A 23777-nucleotide genomic window follows, 5' to 3' on the forward strand; every position below is an offset into this window, starting at 1 on the left:
ATAGTCGGTATAAAAAGAAACTACCTCAAATGGTCCTGCTTAATACACTCATAGTGTATTAGTGTAATTTATTAGTCAAGATAAACTAATACCTAATTACACTACAACCACTCCAATGATTTATCCCATTCTATCTTGGTCGTGAGCAACTGTTTATAATTTATAAGGAACTGATAACATGAACTTCTGTGTGTCTCGTCACACCATGTTATCTACAATATAAATTAAACAGACAACTACACTTAACATAAATGTAGACATTTGACCAATGTGATTCTTATTTCTAAATAAATATTTATACAAAAAGCTAGGCTTTTAGTATACATTCCAACAATCTCTCACTTATACTAAAAGACTATGCTGCCATATACCCTGCCATACATCTGATTCTCAACCCCTCAACATAGCCATCAAAAGCTCTTGCCTTTAGGGCCTTAGTGAAAGGATCTTTCAGGTTATCATCTGATGCAATCTAGGCGACAACTTTTTCTCGTTATACGATGTCTCGTATTGGGTGGTACTTGTGCTCTATGTGTTTACTTGCCTTATGGGCTCATGGTTCCTTCGAGTTTGCTACTGCACCATTTATCATTACAATAAACTGTAATAATTTTGGGCAAACCAGGAATCACATCTAAGTCCATCATGAAGTTACTGAGTCATACAGCTTTTATGGCTGCCTCAGAGGCTACCATATACTCATCTTTCATAGTGGAGTCTGAAACGTATTTTTTCTTAACACTCCTCCACTGTTATGTCTTCACTTCCTAAAGTAAATACAAAACTCCGAAATTGACTTACTATTTTCCCAATCTGATTGGAAATCTAAATCTGTGTAATCCACAGGGAGCAGGTTATCTGCTTGGTAAACCAGCATATAATCTCTAGTCCTTCTTAGATACTTTAATATATGCTTTATGGCAGTCCAATGTCCCTGTCTTGGATTATTTTGATATCTGTTAACCATGCTCACGACAAAACAGGTATCCGGTCTCGTGTATAACATTGCATACATTAGGCTTCCTACAGCTGAAGCATAAGGAACTGCCTTCATTTCCTCTATCTCTTTTGATGTCTTCGGAGACATCTCTTTAGACAAAGATACTCCATGCCCAAAAGGTAGAAAACCTTTCATGGAGCCTTGCATGTTAAAACGAGCTAGGATAGTATCGATATATGAAACTTGGGATAAGCACAACAGTCTTTTCTTGCGATCCTTTATTACTTTGATCCCAAGAATATGTCCACATTCTCCCAAGTCCTTCATATCGAATTGCTTGGACAACCGTACTCTTACTTCTGACAGCACTTTAATATTGTTGCCAACTATCAAAATGTCATCTACGTATAGTATAAGAAATACCACTATGTTTCCGTCACACTTCTTGTATACACAAGACTCATCCGGACACTGAATAAATCCATAAGACTGGATTACTTCATTAAACCGATTATTCCAAGATCTTGAAGCTTGCTTCAGTCCATAAATAGACCGATTGAGCTTATATACAAGATGTTTTTTGCCCTTTGCAATGAACCCCTCTGGTTGCTTCATATGGATGCTTTCTTCAAGACTTCCGTTAAGGAAAGTTGTCTTGACATCCATTTTCCTAACCTCATAATTCATATGAGCAGCAATAGATAAAAGTATCCGGATAGACTTAAGCATAGCTACCTGCGAAAAAGTTTCCTCATAATCGATTCCCTCTTTCTGAGTATACCCTTCGCAACAAGCCTTGCTTTGAAGGTTTCCACCTTCCCGTCTGTCCCTCTTTTCTTTTGTAGACCTATTCACACCCAATGACTTTTACACCATTTGGTGGTTCTACAAGCTCCCAGACTTAATTAGAATACATAGATTCTATTTCTGTATTCATTGCTCTTTGTCAAGATGCTGCATCTTTATCTTGGAGTGCTTCGTCATATGTCCGGGGATCAGGTTCATGTTCACAAGGAATCAAGTCCAAAGACTCTCCCAAAACATGAATCTTTCAGGTTGCCTAACAACCCTCCCACTACGACGAGGTATTATCTATAATTGTGCATCATTTGTGACACATGTTGCAGTTTCTTGTGGTATCTCATCTTGTACTGTTGGTACTAGATTAGATGTGTCCTTTATTATTTCCTTAAGAATAATTTTACTCATGAGCTTGTGGTTCATAACAATTCTGTGGGAGTAAAAGGTACTGACTTAGAAGGTACCAAGTTCAGAATATACACTGCCGTTTACAGAGTATATCCCTAAAACGAATTTTGTTGTATCGTGAGAGTTATTGGATTTAGAGTATACAAATTATCAGCCAACGTACCAAAATAGATAACTACTCTATTTTCTTTACCAAAAGAAACAAAATATCCATCCATAATTTTATAAACTGCAAACAAATTCTTTCTAAAACTTGGTACATAAAGATAATTTCTCAAAATCAATATTTTATTCCTATCTAAAGATAGATAAACATCTCCCACTGTCACTTTCATAGCATTGCCCATGTAGATGGTAATCTCCTCTTCATGTAGTTGTCGAGTTTCCTGGAACCCCGCAATGAATTTGCAGACATGATCAGTGGCTCCCATATCTACACACTAGGTACCGGTAGATAACACCACTAAACATATTTTAGCTACTAGAGAATAAGATATACCTTTATTGTTCTCTTTTCTAAGAGGACATGTTGGTTGATACTCGGAATATCATATCGATTCCCCTGTACAAAAATTTTGTACAAGTCCTGAACCATTCCTAACAACCTATTGTGTTCTTTAGAAATTAAAATAGGAATCGTAAACGGAACTTAACATTATTGATTCCAAATTTAACTTATCTGTTCTTAGAGGTTTAGACTTGGATCGCAAACGATACTTAACATTATTGATCCAAATTCACTCATGTTACAAATTCAATTAAATATTAATTTTAGAGATTGGCTTCCAAGTTAAACATGGCGAGACACTAGGCCTTCTTGGGTATGGGAGCATCCACCACTTCCTAGACAAAGTCTTTCAACAAAATTTAATATTTAATTTCCTTATAGTAACCCTAGGTTTAACCAAAAGGAACAATCGAATCACAAGATCGAAAAAAACAAAAGAACACAAACTCGAATCATAAATTTGAAACCTAGAATCATATGCCTCTTGTGTTTAGTATTCAAAATTTATACAAAGAAAACTAGTATGATGCGGAATAGAATTACTAGTTATACCTTTCTTTGTAAGCAACAACCTCTTGATCTTCTATCGTATTCATCTTTCTATCTCAGACGTTGTGTGGGCGACGATCTACCGAGATGAGAACCACCCAGGCTTCCTTCTTCTCTAAGCAAGTTTCGGCCACCACGAGAACTCCAAGAGAAGATGAGGTTCGGCCACCACCAAGTTCCAAGGGATGCTAAGAAACAAGACCTCCTATCTCTCCTTCTTCCTTTAGCAAGATCCGACCACCAATCAAGCTCCTTGAGATGAAGATGCCGCTGGCCAAGGAAGAAGAATATGAGAGGGAGAGAAAGAGAGGGGCCGACCACCAACTAAGGAAGAGAGGAAATAATAGAAGAGATATTGTTACGAGGTGAGGCACCTCTACCCTCTCTTTTATATTCCTTGGTCTTGGCAAATAAGGAAAATTTTATTAAAACTTCCTTATTCTCTTTGCCAATGAAAAGGAAAGTTTAATAAAATTTCCCTTTCAAACTATATATGGTCGGCCACCTTAATCCCTCCAAATAAGGAAAGTTTTAAACACAAAATTAAAACTTCCTAATTTGTTTCTGGAAATTTTTAAATAAAAATTTCTCTTTTGATAATTCCCTTCATGGTTGGCCATAAAAGGAAACTTTTATAAATTAAAATCTCTCTATTAAAACATGTGGATGATTTACAAAAAGGAAAGTTTTCTCTAAAATTAAAATCTTCCTTTCAATCTACAAATAAGGAAAGATATCAAATCTTTTCTTAATCTTTTGTAGAAACTATAAAAGGAAATATTTAATTTTAAAACTCTCTTTTAAAATCATAAGGATGGTTACAAAAAAGGAAAGTTTTATAAAAAATTAAAATATTCCTTTTAACTACAAATAAGGAAAGATATCAAACCTTTCTCTTAATCTTTTGTAGAAAACTATAAAAGAAAATATTTAAATTTTAAACTCTTTTTTAAAACCATGACTTCCACATAAGAAAAGATTTTAAAAAATAAAATCCTTTTATTTTAATGTGGCCGGCCACACCAAGTTTGGGTTCAAGCTAGGGTCGACCACCTAATGAAACCAACTCACTTTGGTTTGGCCGACCCAAGCTTGGGCTCCAAGCTAGGCTTGGCCGGCCACCTTAAGGTGGGTAAGAAGGTGAGTATAGGTGGGTATAATACTTTATAAATAAGAGGCTATGATAGGGACCGAGAGGAGGAATTGGTTTTGGTCTCTCGATGAAATTAAGCTTCCCGTGTTCGCTCTGAATACCCAACTTAATTTCATCAATAATAATTCATACCACTAAGAATTATTATTGAACTACCGCACCAATCCCAAATTACATTTTGGGCTCCTTCTTATCATGAGTGTGTTAGTCTCCCTGTGTTTAAGATATAGAATGCCCACTAATTAAATGAGTAACTGACAACTCACTTAATTAATATTTAGCTCCAAGAGTAGTACCACTCAACCTTATCGTCATGTCGGACTAAGTCCACCTGCAGGGTTTACATGACAATCCTTATGAGCTCCTCTTGGGGCAATCATTAACCTAGATTACTAGGACATAATTTCCTTCTATAATCAACAACCCACACTATAAATAATATCATTTCCCAACTTATTGGGCCTATTGATTTATCGAACTAAATTACACCCTTTGATAAGTCAAAGAAATAAATACTAGATATATGTGCTTGTTATTATATCAGGATTAAGAGCCCACACTTCCATAATAACAAAGGTCTTGTTCTTTTATACAGTTAGTATAAAAAGAACTTATCTTAAATGGTCCTGCTCAATATACTCAGAGTGTACTAGTGTAATTTTATAGTTAAGATAAACTAATACCAAATTACACTATGACTATTCCAATGGTTTGTTCCTTTCCATCTTAGTCGTGAGCTACTGTTTATAATTTATAAGAATTTGATAGCATGATCTTCTGTGTATGACACTACACACCATGTTATCTACAATATAAATTAATTGAACAACTACACTTAGCATATAAATGTAGACATTTGACCAATGTGATTCTTTATTTCAAAATAAATGTTTACAAAAAGCTAGACTTTTAGTATACAATCTAGCAATCTCCCACTTATACTAAAAGACTATGCTACCATAAATGTTGCCATACATCTGATTCTCATTCCTTCATCATGCCCATCAAAAGCTCTTGCCTTAAGGGCCTTAGTGAAAGAATCTTCCGGTTATCATCTGATGCAATCTAGGCGACAACAACTCCTCCTCGTTATACGATGTCTCGTATTGGGTGGTACTTGCGCTCTATGTGTTTACTTGCCTTATGGGCTCGTGGATCCTTCGAGTTTGCTACTGTACCACTTATTATTACAATACATTGCAATAATTTTGGGCAAACCAGGAATCACATCTAAGTCCATCATGAAGTCTCTGAGCCATACAACTCCTATGGCTGTCTCAGAGGCTGCCACATACTCAGCTTCCATGGTGGAGTTCGAAAAGCATCTATGCTTATCATTTCTCCATTGTAATGGCTTTACCTCCTAAAGTAAACACAAAACCCCGAGGTCAACTTACTATTGTCCTTATTTGATTGGAAGTCAAAATCCGTGTAACCCACAGGAAGCATATCATCGTCCTAGCATATAATCTCTAGTCCCTCTAAGGTACTTTAATATATACTTTACAGAAGTCCAGTGTCCTAGTTCTGGGTTACTTTGATATCTGCTAACCATGGCCATGACAAAACAGATATCTGGTCTCGTGCATTGCATACATTGGGCTTCCTATAGCTGAAGCATAAGGAACTGCCTTCATTTCTTCTATCTCTTTTGATGTCTTCGGAGACATCTCTTTAGATAAATATACTTCATTCCCAAAAGGTACAAAAACCTTTCATGGAGTCTTGCATGCTAAAACGAGCTAGGATAGTATCGATATATGAAGCTCGGGATAAGCACAACATTCTTTTCTTGTGATCCCTTATTACTTTGATCCCGAGAATATGTGCGCATTCACCCAAGTCCTTCATATCGAATTTCTTGGACAACTATACCCTTACTTCCGATAACACTTTGATATTGTTTCTAACTATCAAAAATATCATCTACGTATAGTACAAGAAATACCACCACATTTCCATCACACTTCTTGTATACACAAGACTCATCCGGACACTGAATAAATCCATAGGTCTAGATTATTTTATTAAACCAGATGTTCCAAGACCTTGAAGCTTTGCTTCAGTCCATAAATAGACTGATTGAGCTTACACACTAGATGCTCTTTGCCTTATTTGATACCCTATCTGATCTGTGTACCTTTGAGTTGATTCCTTGCCTTGTGGTACACATTTGGTATATATATATGGTTATTGTTATGTTGTTCATGATATTGCCATGTTTAGTGTCATGCATCATCTTGCATGATTGCATGTTGTATGATAGTTTGCTCCATTATTGTTGAGCACATCGCTAGTTTCATCGCTGTCGGTGCTCCGTTGGTCCGCTCATGGGTGGCGTGACACAGCGTGGTAGCACGTCAGTTTTGCTCTTCCGGTGCTCTGTTGGTCCGCTCATGGGCAGTGTGATGCAGCGTGGTAGCACGTTAGGGATCCCTCCCCATCATTGTGTACCGGGAGATGAGAGCATTGCGCTCCCCCATTTATGATTTGGGGTAAGAGTATGTGTGTACTCCGACAGCATCCCGTCCACTCGGCCACTTATCAGGGGTAGTGATGTTAGAGTGCACGGTTGTCACAGCCCTACCCACTCGGTCTCACCATTGTGTGTGAGTTGGCTGACTGGCGTCAGGGGTGACCATGACATTGGCATCATATGCATGATGCATTTATTGTTTATGCGTGCTGCATTTACTTGCTGCATTTATATGGATGCATATGATTGACATGCATACAGGATTATGACACTCTCGGTCTGACGACCTGTTATCCTTATACTTGGTCCTGGTTAGTACAGTTTTCTCCTGCATTCCTCAGTTGCATTTACCTTTCTTGTATCAGGAGGCTGTACGCATGATTAGTGCTAGTTATTATATTCTTTATTATGCATATCAGTTGTTACCCGTTGAGCGTTGGACTCACACCCGCCTCCGTTGTTATTTTCAGGTTGATGCTGTCCAGAGAGTTCCAGTTGCTAGTCCCCTGCAGTCCACGAGAATGTTTTATTGTCTTTTGATGTTCTTTACTAGACTATGTTGAGACTTGTTTTATTTTGATACACTTGGATCTTATATGGACATTATCGATGAGTTTTTTTATTTTATTTGGATTTATTTTACTACATGCCTGCCTGGATGGCAGAAGAGGTAAGTGGATCTTATCGTCGGATTTGAGCTTTATGGGTGTAGTTGAGTAGGGTTGTTTTTTAGTCATATATTCCCTGTTATAATTTATTTATTATTAACTGTGTGGTGATGGATATATATACTGCTTTCGTGTTGGCCGAGGTATATGTGGCCCAGAGGGCATTGTAGAAAGTTTCAGATTGTCCGCCGTACAGGGGAGATGTTGCTGAAATTTCTTCAGACAGGGACTCCTCCGGGGCGTGACAATTTATTTGGTATCAGAGCGCCAAGGTTGGCGATACTTGTTTGATTTTCGTGTTACGGATTTTCGAGATTTATCTGAGCGGGTTATGGATACCTGCTTTTGGTGTTCTGGATTTTTGGGTTAGCCCAGGTTTGCGAGTCAAACCGAGTATTTATTTCGGATTAGCACGGATTGCCATTATGTTATGTTTCGGACTTCCGTTTTGGATTTATATGGATTTCCAGTGATTTTCTTGTACGGAATTTCGAGGTCAATTTGGGGATTGACAGCGACGGAACATTTCCAGACAGTAAATAGGTATGATATTATTTTCTGATTGTTATATTGGTAGTGATATCTGTGATATAACTTAACAGATATGGAGCGATATACACATTTATGTGATTCTAGATCCATGTTTAGATTTATTGAATTGATGGTGAGTTAGTAGATCTATTTATTAAGGATATGCTACTTGAGAATAGATTGATTCTAGATGTGTTTTGATTCTAGATGCTATAGACTAGAATAGTATGTGCCTAGTATGTAGAGATAACTTCACGTTTCTGATGCATCAATTGTCTACCTTCCCTAGAGTGTTTACAAGCATCTACACTACACTTATTCTAACCTTGAGCAGTAGCATGCTGCATCAAGAATCTTTTCCCCTCTCGAAAGGACAATTCCTGTCTAAACAGGATACTTCCTATAATTATAAGGAATACATTCTCCATATGACCTCCACTGAGTATGAGTTTCGATTAGTAGTTAACTATGATTATGCTAGATATTTCAAGTGAAGATAACCAAACAGCTGATTTACTGCTCTTCACATCATCTCCTTATCGCAAGTAGATCATTTAGGGTGAACAAATATGTGATACGATATGGGCTTAGTTGCTGCCACTTCTTGATTAATAGACACTTAATATACTATTGTCTTTTTATCATCCTCACGCTGACTGAACTCACATCCTAAAGATCTACATCTCTAGGCCTAAGATTGATCTTTATCTAAAGTTGGTTAAAAATTAAAGAGCCATAGTCACATGCTCATTGATACTGGTAGCTCGCATTCTTTTATATCTTGTACTTTTATGCGGGAGATTGGTAGATTATCCACTTACAGACCCCAGCGATTGACTGTCTCTCTACCGTCCGGTGATACTTTGGGCGTCACCCAAGAGGTCAGAGGTTGCCCGTTAGATTTTGGCAACCTAATACTTACGGTGGATCTTTTAGTATTGGAAATGGTCGATTTTGATATTATACTTGGCATGGACTGTTTGTCAGCATATCATGCCACTGTTGATTGCCAGACGAGGGTGGTCACATTCCGGCCTCCGAATCAACCCCCGTGGGATTCCACTGGCATCAGAGACGATGACATATCGATCATTTCGGCGATTCAGGCTCAGAAGCTGCTGTCACATGGCTGTCAGGGTTTTCTGTTATCTTTGATTAGTATAACGACAGCAGTAGTTCGCAGCTTTCTGACGTTCTGGTGGTCCGAGAGTACCCAGATGTATTCCCAGAGGAGCTACCATGTCTGCCTCCCAAAAGGCAAGTGGAGTTCGCTATTGAGCTGATTCTGGGGACCGCACCAGCATCGAAAGCTCCTTATCGTATGTCACCAAAAGAGTTGAACGAGCTGAAGGTTCAACTCCAGAGGCTTTTAGATAGGGGATTTATTCGCCCTAGTGTTTCTCCATGGGGTTCTCCGGTATTATTTGTCAAGAAAAAAGACGGCACTATGAGGTTATGTATTGACTACAGACAGCTGAATGCAGTGACCGTTAGAAATAAATATCCTTTACCACGGATCGATGATTTGTTTGATCAGCTCAGAGGTACATCAGTGTATTCTAAGATTGATCTGCGATCCGGATATCATCAGTTGAGAGTCAGAGACTCAGATATTCAGAAGACAGCTTTCCGTACGAGATACGGTCATTATGAGTTTTTGGTAATGCCATTTGGGCTTACCAATGCTCCAGCGGTGTTTATGGACTTGATGAACCGCATCTTTCTGGAGTATCTGGATCAGTTTGTTATCATTTTCATTAATGACATATTGGTCTACTCGCATTCCGAGGAGGAGCATACACAACATCTTCGTATACTCTTGGAGACTCTTAGACGACATCAGCTGTACGCGAAGTTCAGCAAGTGTGCATTCTGGTTATCCTCAGTCGGTTTTCTGGGACATGTGGTCTCGAGCAGAGGTATTTCAGTAGATCCTCATAAGATCGAGGCTGTCACCAGTTGGGAGCAGCCGAAATCAGTACAGGAGATCCGCAGTTTTCTGGGACTAGCAGGATATTACAGACGGTTCGTCGAGGGTTTCTCGCGTATTGCTATGCCACTGACACGCCTTACCAGGAAAGGCGTGAAGTTCACGTGGTCCGAGGATTGCGAGACCAGCTTTCAGGAGCTGAAGCGAAGATTAGTGTCGACTCCAGTTTTGATTTTACCTTCTGGAGAGGTCGGATTTGTGCTCTATACCGACGCGTCTCTTCAAGGTTTGGGCGCTGTTCTGATGCAGCACGACAGGGTAGTCTCCTATGCTTCTCGACAGTTGAAGGAGCATGAGAAGAACTACCCAGTTCATGATCTAGAGTTAGCTGCCATCATCTTTGCTCTGAAGCTTTGGCAGCATCATTTATACGACATTACATTTGATATTCTCACTGATCATAAGAGTCTCAAATATATTTTTACTCAGAAGGAGCTTAATCTCCGACAGAGGAGATGGATGGAGTTCCTGAAGGATTACGATTGTACCATTAGCTACCACCTGGGGAAAGCTAATGTGGTTGCAGATGCACTCAGCAGGAAGTCTAGAGGGACTTTGGCTTGCCACCGAGTTTCAGTTACAGACTTGGTTCAGGGTTTCTTCGAGTTGGACCTTGAAGAGCAGGAACATACAGAGCAAGGTATTCTTGTTACCATGGTTGCTCAGTCGTCGATCAGGACGAGGATCCGAGAGGCCCAGGCTGGTGATTAGCATTTGCAGTTTATTGGCAGCCAGATAGCTTCCGGGTAGCAGATTTGTATACTTCCGAGGCAGATTATGCGTATCTCAGTCTCATCCAGTCTTACAGGAGCTACTTCAGGAGGCTCATCGCTCTCGATTTATGATCCACCCAGGCGGGACCCGCATGTATCGAGATTTGAGACGTTCCTACTGGTGGAACGGTATGAAGAAAGGTATCGCGGAATTTGTAGCTAGATGTCTTGTCTGTCAGCAGGTGAAGGCTGAGCATCAGAGACCTGCCGGATTACTTCAGTGGATTCCTATTCCTGAGTGGAAATGAGAACATATTACCATGGACTTTGTGGTGGGTTTGCTGAGGACACGACGAGGCCATGACGCGATTTGGGTAGTCGTTGATCGATTAACCAAATCCGCGCACTTTTTAGCGATTCAGAGGACAGATTCCCTGGATCGATTGGCAGATTTGTATTGCCGAGAGATCATTAGATTACATGGTGTCCCTTTGACTATCATTTCGGATAGTGACCCCCGGTTCACGTCTCGTTTTTGGCAGACTCTGCAGCAGGCCTTGGGCACGCAGCTCCGATTTAGTACAGCTTTCCATCCACAGACAGATGGACAGTCAGAGCGGACTATTCAAACTCTAGAGGACTTGCTGAAATCTTGTGTATTGGATTTCGGAGGCAGTTGGGAGGGCCATCTGCCATTGGTAGAGTTTGCCTACAACAACAGCTTTCATTCGGCTATCCAGATGACACCGTTTGAAGCGTTGTATGGTAGACCTTGTCGGACACCCACCCTCTGGGATGAGGTTGGGGAGGCCCAGTTGTTGGGACCTCATAGAGCTCAGCATGAGGCAGAGTTGGTCCGTACTATCAGACAGAGGATGTCAGAGGCTCAGGACTGCCAGAAGAGTTATGCAGATCGGAGACGTAGACCTTTGGAGTTCTCTACAGGCGACCATGTATTTCTACGAGTTTCACCCATGAAAGGGGTGAAGACATTTGGCCTCAAAGGTAAGCTAGCTCTGTGGTACATTGGTCCTTTCCAGATCCTGGAGAGGATTGGAGCAGTAGCTTACCGGCTGGCACTACCACCGTCCATGGCTGGCGTGCACGATGTATTTCACGTATCCATACTGAGGAGATACGTACCCGACCCTACGCATGTGCTGATAGATATCCCAGTTCTAGTTCAGCCTGACATCACTTATGAGGAGATTCCTGTACGGATTCTAGACCGGAAAGAGCGTCAGTTGCAGAATAAGACTATCCGGCTGGTTAAAGTCGAATGTCAGCATCATACAGACGAGGAGGCTACTTGGGAGCTTGAGGATACTATCTGAGCTCGATATCCCCATCTTTTCACTTGAGGTATGAGGGTTATTTTCCGTTCAGCATTTATACTTTCTATCTGTTGTTAGTACTTGCTGAAGGTAGATAACAAAAATTTGGGGACCAAATTTTTATTAGTGGGGGAGAATGTAAAATACCGAAAATAGGCGAATAATAATAAGGGAATTTTTCAGAATTTTTAGAAATTTTTCGGGAATTTTTCGGAGCTCGTATGGACGAGTTTACGGGAATGGAAACTGGGCCCCGGGAAAGCCTCTTTGGGTTACCCCGTTTAAGTGAGGAAATGTTGATTTTCTTTTTATTCTTATTTCTTTTCCCTTTTCTTGATTTTTCGCCGTTTCCTCTTTGCCCGCGAGCCCTAACCTCCTTCCTTGAGCAGTTTCCTCCCCCCTCTCGCGACAAAACTCCTTGGCTTCTTCTTCTCATTTCTGCCCTAGCCATCTTCTCCGCTGAGCTTTCTCCACCCGACGGCGCCACCCCCCAGTACATCGCCGAGCTTTCCTTTCTGACCCAGCGCCACCCTTGCTCCGCCATTTCGCCGAGCGACGGCTCCACTACAGTCGACCGCCGAGCCCTAACGCTGGCCACCGCTGAGCCCTCTACCGATCCCCGATCTCCCTTCTTCCCCTAGCGACACTGCCGACCACCGGAACAAGTCGGTGCCATCCTTACTCTTGTGTCGTGCGCTAGTTTTGGTCTCTCGCCGGTGCGTATCTGCTTGGGTTTAGTTTCAGACAAGAGCAAGCAGTGTCGAGTCCTTCTTGTGTCTCTGCTTGATAGTGCCGAAGACAACACAGAGCTGTGCCCTAGCCGGATCTTGGAGGTAAGTATGGTTGGTATTAGGTTAATAGGGATTTAATTCTATACTGTGGTTGAATTCCGAATTTGATTTGTGATCTCCACTCTTGACCTCACTTTTGATCCGAACAGGGTACTGGAATTCCAGAAGAGGATAAGACTTGCTGTGGGGTTTTTCTTGGATCCGGCAGTCACTGCTTCCAGCAAACTCTTTGATTTCCAACAGCAAGAACGGCTGTGGAATTTGGGGTAAGGGAAGGGTTTTGATTATGTGTTGATTAGGGTTCGTTAATTGTGTTGGATTGGTTAGTTGGATCCAATTTAGAACTTCTTAATTGGATTACAATTTAGTTTAGCTAATGGTTGTATGATAAAATTAGCTAAACTATGCATTATGTTTGATACCACAGGACTTTTACGCGAGATGAGTATCTCGACTACCGGTTTGGACTTTTCGATTTAGAGGCGGGTACTTTGACTTATGTCTTTTGATATGCATAATAATGTGTTTAACATATAGCAATGTTTGTGTTTTCCATTTGTTTCGGTTGGTCACTACATGATCTGTTACATGTTTGCGTGTTTATTTATTATGCACTGCATGTTATTATTTACCTGATCATACATGCTTATAGAGGTAGTGACACAACCATATTATATATTATGTTCAGGACCTAGGGTTTATTTGATACCCTATCTAATCTGTGTACCTTTGAGTTAATTCCTTGTCTTGTGGTACACATTTGGTATATATATATATGGTTATTGTTATGCTGTTCATGATATTGCCATGTTTAGTGTCATGCATCATCTTGCATGATTGCATGCTGTATGATAGTTTGCTCCATTATTATTGAGCACATCGCCAGTTTCATCGTTGTCGGTGCTCCGTTGGTCCGCTCATGGGTGGCGTGACACAGCGTGGTAGCACGTCAGTTTTGCTCTTCCGGTGCTCCGTTGGTCCGCTCATGGGTAGTGTGACGCAGCGTGATAGCACTTTAGGGATCCCTCCCCGTCATCGTGTACCGGGAGATGAGAGCATTGCGCTCCCCCATTTATGATTTGGGGTAGGAGTATTTGTGTACTCCGACAGCATCCCGTCCACTCGGTCACTCATCAGGGGTAGTGATGTCAGAGTGCACGGTTGTCATAGCCCTACCCACTCGGTCTCACCATTGTGTGTGAGTTGGCTGACTGGCATCAAGGGTGACCATGACATTGGCATCATATGCATGATGCATTTATTGTTTGTGTGTGCTGCATTTACTTGCTGCATTTATATGGATGCATATGATTGACATGCATTCAAGATTATGACACTCTCGGTCTGACGATCTGTTATCCTTATACCTTGGTCCTGATTAGTACAGTTTTCTCATGCATTCCTCAGTTGCATTTACCTTTCTTGTATCAGGAGACTGTATGCATGATTAGTGCTAGTTGTTATATTCTTTATTATGCATATCAGTTGTTACCCGCTGAGCGTTGGACTCACACCCGCCTCCGTTGTTATTTTCAGGTTGATGCTGTCCAGAGAGTTCCAGTTGCAAGTCCCCTGCAGTCCACGAGAATGTTTTATTGTATTTTGATGTTCTTTACTAGACTATGTTGAGACTTGTTTTATTTTGATACACTTGGATCTTATATGGACATTGTCGATGAGTTTTTTTTTATTATTTGGATTTGTTTTACTACATGCCTGCCTGGACGGCATTAGAGGTAAGTGGATCTTATCGCCGGATTTGAGCTTTATGGGTGTAGTTGAGTAGGGTTGTTTTTGAGTCATATATTCCCTGTTACAGTTTATTTATTATTAACTGCGTGGTGATGGATATATATACTGTTTTATTATCTGTTATTGTTCCGGCCGTGTTGGCCGAGGTATATGTGAGCCAGAGGGCATTGTAGAAAGTTTCAGATTGTCCGCCATACAGGGGAGATGTTGTCGAAATTTCTTCGGACAGGGACTCCTCCGGGGCGTGACATTTGCTATCATAAATAGACAGAATATCCATTCTTGTATTGTTTAGAAACTGAAATCAAGTTCTTTCTAAAACTTGGTACGTAAAGATAATTTCTTAAAATCAATATTTTATTCCTATAAACATCTCCCACTACAACAGTTGCTACTTTTATAGCATTGCCCATATAAATAGTGATTTCTCCTTCGTGTAGTTGTCGAATCTCCTAGAACCCCTGCAATGATTTGTAGACATAATCGATGGTTATCATATCTACACGCCAGATACCGGTATATAACACCACTAATCATGTTCCAACTACTAGAGAATAAGATATACCTATATTGTTCTCTTCCTACGAGGGCAGTCCGTCTACAAATGTCCAGACTACTTGCAAATAAAGCACTTGCCTTTCGACTTTTTCATTCCTGCTTTTAGTCCAGTACCTAGAGATCATACAGTCTTGCCTGTCAGCCCGATTCTAGTGTCCGAAGAGTTCCTTGGGATTCTACATCATGTCTTGGCCAATAGACATGGTCTGATGTTGATGTTGCAGCACATTTGATATAAAAGTCAAATGTAACTCCGCGTCATCTCATCTGTCTTGACCCATTTACTATGATACTCAATCTCCTCTTCACTAGAATCGCTATTAGGCACATTAGAGCAGGTCTCTAATAGTACAAACTTATAGCCTTCAGCAGTTAGGACAATGTCCAGGTTTCTTTTCCAATATATGTAGTTTTGGCCAGTAAGTTTGTTCTCTTTCAGTATAATGGCCAATGGGTTGAAAGTCATCCTAAGAATCACAAAATAAACTTTGGTCAAGACTCTAAATTTAGAATAATATTGATTCCTCAAACAATATTATTTAAATTTACCAACACCTCAAACACCGTGAATTTTACATGCCACGATAGTATGGACGTATACAAAATCAAACATTTGTAAGAGGAGGTTTTACTCATTAATTTTATTCTTGTCAACCTAACTTTATGATAAATAAAATTAATAGTTGGTTTTTCCTTCGGTCGCACAAATAATAGCAGTGACTCCGATGGGGAGGATACTATTAAATGTGCCTAAGTGTATACCATTACTTGATACTTAGTCCATTAAATATGATTGTGCCCCTTCAGATGGAGAAGATCACACGCTCCTAAATAATATCTTATAACCATCCATAAAAGAAGTTTGATCTAGTGATCTGCAAACAAACTCATCCGATGGGGAGGGAGACACTCAGAGCCAACACGTAAGTTTGTCGCATCACTTACAAACCAGTAATGGAGACCGTGGAATTTATTTACTAATCCCTCTCCCACTTAGTTATTTAAGGTGAGGAATTTTAACCATGCAAGCACACATCACATGCACACATACATCACAGTAAATAAAAAAATAAATATGGAAATTAATTTTCCAACTATTATGGCTTCTTCCATCACTATCCTCCGTATGCTGCCAACCCTAGCTGCTGCCCTCTTTAGCCACCACAATCGGGTCTAGTCGTCGCATCTATCTTGCTTTTTTTTTCGCTTCGCCTCTGGTCCACAAATAGTACCACGCCTCACAAGGATACGATCCGCGACAAAAATAGAATTTTACATTTATTGATCCTATATTCCACAAAGGAATGTACATGTAATCTAGATCAAAACAAAAATGTAAAAACCTAAAACTAATACAGCTTTTGTTGTATTTAATACATACAATCATGCACACACATAAAATACCCTTGACATGTCTAAGGGTACAATCACACACAATATCTATAAGCCATAATAGTTGGAGCATGCAACCACAGAGTTAGCACATCCTACTATTATCCTACCTAAATTATGTATGACATGTGCATAATTAAACTGAAAACCAAACACATAGAGGCAAACTCTAGTTCTGACACCAATTGTTGGTTGATACTCGAAATATAATAATGGTTCCGCTGTACAAAAATTTTGTATAAGTCCTGAACCATTCCTAACAACCTATTGTGTTCTTTAAAAATTAAAATAGGAATCACAAACGAAACTTAACATTATTGATTCTAAATTTAACTTATCTCTTCTTAGAGGTTTAGACTTGGATCACAAATAATACTTAACATTATTGATCCAAATCCACCCATGTTATATCAATTTCAGAGATTGGCTTCCAGGTTAAACACGGTGAGGCACTAGGCCTTCTTGGGTATGAGAGCATCCACCACTTTCTAGACAAAGTCTTTCAACGAAATTTAATATTTAATGTCCTTATAGTAACCCTAGGTTTAACCAAAAAAAATAATCGAATCACAAGATCGAAAAAAAATAAAAGAACACAAACTCGAATCACAAATTTGAAACCTAGAATCATATGCCTCTTGTGTTTGGTATTTCAAAATCTATACAAAGAAAACTAGTATGATGTGGAATAGAATTACTAGTTATACCTTTCTTTGTAAGCAACAACCTCTTGATCTTCTATCGTATTCCTCTTCCTATCTCGGACGTCGTGTGGGCGACGATCTACCGAGACGAGAACCACCCAAGTTTCCTTCTTCTCCAAGCAAGTTTTGGCCACCACAAGAACTCCAAGAACCCTTAGGACTTTCCTGCAAAGCTCATTCAACATATCAGATAACAAAACACCTTAACTTTGAACCCTTTGACATAATCAAAACATAGGTTCGATCGTCGGATGCTTCTTGCACCAACAATCTTCCCCTTTTTGATTATGGCAACACGGTTCAAAGTTAAGTAAGAATATGACCGTTGAATTTAAACTGCCAAACGCCACATCAGTATCCTATCACGTTGGGCGTGCGGCGGCAGGGGCAGGACACGTGGCTCATCGCCACGAGTCGACATTTATTGACAGCATGGAAGCGTGCTCAACCATAATGAGCGGAGATTTGCACAATTTCCAAGAAATATGGGTGACGCCTGCCTGACTCGCGCTTGCCCGAGACAGTCTAAGCAGAGATTTTGCAAGTGCAAGCCTTCGTCATGCCGGTCGGATCGAGGGAGCATACATACGCCCGAACGACAAGCTTCAACGGGCCGATCGGCTAGGATCGGTCTTATTCCGATCAGAAACCACACAATGTCGAAGGTCGATCGGGAGGAAACCTAATCAGACAATTGTCCAGTCAGTCAGACTTACAGCCTCCTTTGACTAGACTTGAGAGGGAGGTTTGTGATGCGGTAATGATCAAGGGACCCACCCTGTTGCCACAGTGGAGGTCAAAGGAGGTCAAAGTCAGGGCAGTCAACGCATAAATGACATTGGTCGGTCAGGCGAAGTATGCTCCGACCGGGGAGAAGGCTCCGACCCGACACCCTCCTCAACACGGGGAGCAATCAAACAACCGACGCTCAAGAGAAACAATGTGTAGAAGCCGAGCCAAGCGGCTACCCCGCTCGGTCAAACAATAGAGATGCAAGTTTAACTTTAGTCCAGCGACTGCTCTGCTCGTCCTGGCAACAGACTTCGGTCAAGCGGTTACCTTGCTCGGCTCGGCAACAAGCTTCAGCAATAACACAGTGGACCTTCGGTCGAGCAGACACACATAGAGGAATAGCTAGGTTTTGGCCATCCAGACGAGGCACCAGGGCGGCGGAATTCCAGCCGAGCGACCAACCCGCTCGGCTTAGCAGTACAGTTCTGATGATATTCAGTGATATCCTTTTTGGGAGTTGGTGCCGCCGACACCGGGCATAGACTGCCAGAAGATCGTACGGCAGATGCTTCCACTGTCACTTCAAAGATATGTTCGGCCTGTTAAGGTACTGTGTCAGAGACACTTTACCGACAAGTCTTTTCAAGGAAAACTTTGAGAAGCGTGCTCGCCTTGGGAATCGTGCACGCGCGCTACCGGAGCTCTATATAAAGGGGGTCTAAGTATTGGTGGAGGTACGTAATACATGCGAGATTCACTGTTCACGCTATAATAATCTCTTGTTGCTCCGCTTCCCACTTCATCGTCGATGACTGACTTGAGCATCAGAGGGCCAACGCTGGAGACCCTTTCCCTACCTGCAACACTGACGTACATGAGTGTCATATCTCTAACTTTCCGTCTCTTCAATTTTTGGATAGAATTATATATAGAGAGAAGTTTGGCGTAATAATAAAATTTTACCATATGATCTAACGATCACATGTTCAAGTCGTAAATATTAACTGAGATAAATCTAATATGGTCTAATCGTTTTTTTTTAACCGTTTTAATATGTTCAAATATTAACTGAGCTTTGGCATTAGTGGAAGTTTCCAGACCTGTTTTAATATAAAAACATACCAAGATCTTTAAGCGTTCGATATAAAATTATATAAATAATCTAAAAACATTATTATTTTTTTATTATTTTAAAAAATATTTAATATTAAAAAATTGAAAAATCATTAAATATTAATTCAAGTTCAGCCTGGTCCCAAAGATGTCGGAAGCAAAATGTCTTCTTCGCTCCTTCAATTATTCATCGCGCGGGATCTCATCTCCGACGTTGCTCCTACCGACAATTTATAGAAAGACCTCATCGAGTCCCCATCAAAAACCCTAGTCATCATCACCAACAAAGAACAAAATTTAGGGCACAATTGATTAAAACACTAACCTTCTCTTTTTTATTATTATTATTATTATTATTATTATTATCAACCGTGTAATATTAACTGAATGAATACAGATTATACAAGGCTTCTATATATCTTTTGAAGCAATGATCTTATTGTTTGAAGAGAGATGCAATGAACTGTCTAGTATCACTTGTTTGAGTTGTAGTAGAAAAACTTCCCAATGAACAAAATCAAAGAAAAATAAAATTATAGAGAAAAAAGAAGAAAAACTCCAATCTTGTTCATCAACATGTCAGCTCATTTGCTCCCCGATGAGATCAAGCCCGATTACGAGGAATGACACTCCCTGGAAGAGCAGAAAGTAGAAGTGAATCCCCTGTGCTGACAGCAGACTTCTGGCGGCCGCGGTGAGGAGGAGGAGCGAAAGGGCCAGCTCCTTTTTGTAAATCTTGTTGGACTTCTTTGGTTGAGATGAAGGTTTTAAGTGTTGTTGTCGTTCACTTAACTTGGCCAGCTCGATGAGTTCGCTTTCTGATGATTGTTTGTGGAATTGCAGAAGGCTTAAGCTCTTTGAATATTCCTTGTCTGCGACGGTCAGGAGATCGGATTCTGATGACCTGCCGGCCTTTTTGGTGACTACCCATTCGTATGAACTCCCTAGTTTGAATAACCCTGAGATCATGGCATTGAATTTTGTCACCGACATGGCGTTTTCGAAGAGAAGGTAAGGCACGATGAAGGGGAAGGATTGCAATGCCGGAAGAATGTTGAGGAAGGACATTATAACGGGCACATAGCAGATGACCCAAAAAGGCAATTCGGCCTCGGGGATGAACATGGACAACGGAAGAATTACACAAAACAACGTAAACGAATAGAAAGGAAGGACTAACTTCCGTAAAAGAAAGAAGAGAAGGATCAAGTTTGCCTTCTTCCATATCGAAATCTGCAATGAAGTCACTACTGCACTTGTGAGGCACTTGAATTCTTCCAAAGGCAGTTTAACTTCTGTATATGAATAAGATCGAATTACCTTCGAAGTTATAATATCGGGAAGACATATCCTAAATAGATGCATTGGTCCAGAATGCCATCGATGCTGCTGTTTCCGATAGGCCTCAAATGATTCAGGGACTTCACATAAGACCTAGCTTGCATATGGATCCGTGTTAGTAATGTAAATGAAAAGGCAAACAATATGAGGTTCGTATCGAAAAACTACCTTTACATCATTCAAGAAGATGAACTTCCAACCATGGAGGTGAGCACGAACAGCTATATCCATGTCCTCGACCGTTGTTCTCTCGAGCCACCCTCCCGAGTCCTCTAACGCCTTGATTCTCCATACACCCGCAGTCCCGTTAAATCCAAAGAAGTTCAAGAAGATGCCATTCACCTGTTGCTCCACTTCAAAGTGAAAGGCGAGATTGATGTTTTGAAGGCGAGTCAATAGATTCTCATTCGTGTTTATGAAGCTCCATCTCGCCTGGACCAGTCCAAGCTCAGGATTCCCCTGCACGACATCATATAGAAGAAGTCGACAATTCATCCCTAAAAAGATCGACTTCAAAGCATTCTCAAATACCTTGAAGTGTGGAATGGTAAGCTTGAGGAAATCAGGGTTGGGTTGAAAGTCAGCATCAAATATGGCAACAAACTCATAGTCTTTGACATATTCACAGCTCATAGCGGATTTGAGATTTCCCGCCTTGTAACCGGTCCTCACCAACCTATGGCGGTAGACGATGTTCACGCCTCTCTGACTCCACTTGGAGACCTCAGTGCTGATCAGTCGCTGGATGGTCTCATCATCAGAATCATCGAGCACTTGGATCAGCAACCGATCTCTTGGCCAATCGATTTCGCAAACCGTAGAAATCGATTGCTCATACACCTGAATCAACTCGATCAAACGACTAGTTATTACATTGCTTTGGATCAAAAAGCTGCAATTTTTTTTGTAAGAACTGGAAGAGATCTTTACCTCTCTTTCATTGCACATAGGAATTTGGACAAGAACCATGGGGTACTTGTAGCTATCATCTTCTTTGAAAGGTTCCTCTTCGATCTTTGGTTTGATCTTCTTCAGTCTGATCCAGAAGCAACCAAAGCACAAGGCCAATCTATCCAGAGATTGGATGACGAACAAAACTATGCACATGTTTGACAGCGTCTGAATTGTGTAAGCGATGTAGTTTGCTCGGAAGAAAAGCCAATAGAGGTAGGTAGAGTGCATCCACCCTTGGATCTCGGTGGCCTCCGGCAAATGCAAGTTCTCCGGCAGCTGCTGGAAGTGCCACCGGTTCCAGTGAGCAATGAGCTCGAATGCCAGTGCGACGAGGGAGAAGAACAAGAAGGCCCTGATTAGCTTCAGCAGCAAATGGGGTTTCTCAGAAGAAGCAGCAGCTCGACGGCGGGAAAACAACCTTCTGCCGACGACTCCAGGCAGCGCCCATAGCAGCGCCCATAGCAGCGCCGCTGCTGACGCAAGGCGGCCGGCGGCGTGGTGGGCCTTGAGGAGCAGCACCCAAGTGAACTGCTTAGCGTTCTTGCCGCGCCCCTTGTCGGTGGAGGGGAACGCTTCGTCTTCATCAACAACCGCGGCAGGGATCTCGAGAACTGAGTAATTAGGGTTCTCCATCGTCACTACCACCGGTGTGCCCTTCTGCAGCTGCTTCTCCCTCGCCCACCACCCAGAGAAACCCGACCTCGGAGCCATTGCACAACCGTACAAAAAGCGAGCAGCTTCCAGATCGATCGATCAATCAATCAACCATTACAAATTCCACCCTCAAACTTGGATTTTCCCCTTTTTATGCAAGGGATTCAGCAAATGCAGAAACCGTGAAGAGGATGAAGAAGAAGAAGAAGAAGAAGAAGAAGGAAGAAGAAGAAGAAGAAGAAGAAGAACACAAAAGGCGAGAGAGAGAGAGAGAGCTGGGATTACTGTTCTTGACCTCCCTCACTCGCTAATCTTCCATGAGGAAAGGTACACTACCCGCAGTCGTAAAGCTTGAAAGCAAGTGGAGGAAGGAATCAATCAATGGTCTTAAAACGACACCACGACTCCCTGCTTCCACCATTACCAAAACTTACCATGGTTGAAATCCGAAAGAAATCTCGACTACCAGCGAGCGAGAATCTGGGGAGCTCCACGAAATGGCGAACGGAGATTGGAGATTCATTAAACTCAGTAGAATAGCAGAAAAAAGTGGGGAGATTTACCAGAGCATTGTTACAGTGATGAAGCAAGAACAGAACTTTTTTACCGTGGAAGAGACACAAGATGAAGAAGGCTTTTGTGAAGCCAACGACCAGCAGACTTGTCTGATTTCTTCTCAGTGCGTTCTTCCCATTTTTCTTTCCTTTTACATGGGCAATTTATAGTTTTACTGCATAATAATTTTTAACCTAAAATATTTAACACTTTACATCCTCAAAATTAATAAATAAATAAATATAGAACGGTTTCGGTAACAAGTATTTAATTATTAAAATTATGAGTAAAAATGAAAAAGGACGTTTTACATTTTATAAATCATCAAAAATACCGCTCTATATTTATTTAAGTATTCAGAATACTTTCTATATGTTACCGAAACGGTTTCATAATATATAGAAATTATTCTGTAACCATTATAACTTATTCATGATGAGTTTACATTTTAATTTGATTAAAGTAAAATAGATAATTTTTTATATTGTAACAATTATTGAATTATTGTTACTTGTTATAGTTAAATTTTAAATTCTGAATACTTTTTATCAATTTAGTATAAAAAAATCATTTTAAAATAGTCGTAGAAGTTACTAAATAATTACCACCATATTATTATAATATTATATTAGATACTACATAGTGTAGTAACTACATAATAATTTTCAGGTATTATAATAGTCTGTAGTTGCTATAATTGCATTGAAAATAAAAAATAATACTCTAATAATTATTTGATAATTTTTATATGTTGTAATAAATAGTGTTATATATTAAAATAGTTATCGTGAGTTGTTATAATAACATTGGGATAAAGGATATTTTTAGATAAAATCACGGAACACTTTTGTTTTTTTTTTAATAAAAGATGTGTTTTCTTTTAATTTAGAGTGTCGTTTTTATTTTTACCTAATTATATTTAGTCAATTAAAATTTCTAAACATTATAATTAAAAGTGTTTTATATTTTTGTAAATATTATGTAAAGTTAAATGCCCATTTTATAAAATACAGTTTTTTAAAAGATAAATAATATAAAATTATTTGCTCTCAAAAAAATGTTTTATGTTTAGTCACAATTAAGTTAAATGTCTTACTTGAATTGGGTAATTATGACGGTTTCTTTCGCTGTGGAAGGAGGCATGCCATAATCATGATCCT

At 40.3% G+C, this 23777-nt stretch overlaps 1 protein-coding gene across 1 annotated transcript; it reads right to left on the reverse strand.

Moving 5' to 3' along the window:
- Positions 1 to 19511: 19511 nt before the first annotated feature.
- On the reverse strand, positions 19512 to 22742 carry LOC122056549 (probable xyloglucan glycosyltransferase 5). Its single transcript, XM_042618551.1, has 5 exons — positions 21385 to 22742; positions 20986 to 21294; positions 20623 to 20913; positions 20434 to 20547; positions 19512 to 20346 (listed from the first exon to the last, which is right to left on the reverse strand). Exons 1-5 carry the CDS (start codon positions 22117 to 22119, stop codon positions 19693 to 19695), a joined length of 2103 nt encoding a protein of 700 aa, XP_042474485.1. The 5' UTR covers positions 22120 to 22742; the 3' UTR covers positions 19512 to 19692.
- Between the last annotated feature and the right edge of the window lie 1035 nt (positions 22743 to 23777).

The sequence above is a fragment of the Zingiber officinale genome, chromosome 3B, assembly GCF_018446385.1.
Source record: "Zingiber officinale cultivar Zhangliang chromosome 3B, Zo_v1.1, whole genome shotgun sequence".
NCBI lineage: Eukaryota > Viridiplantae > Streptophyta > Magnoliopsida > Zingiberales > Zingiberaceae > Zingiber > Zingiber officinale.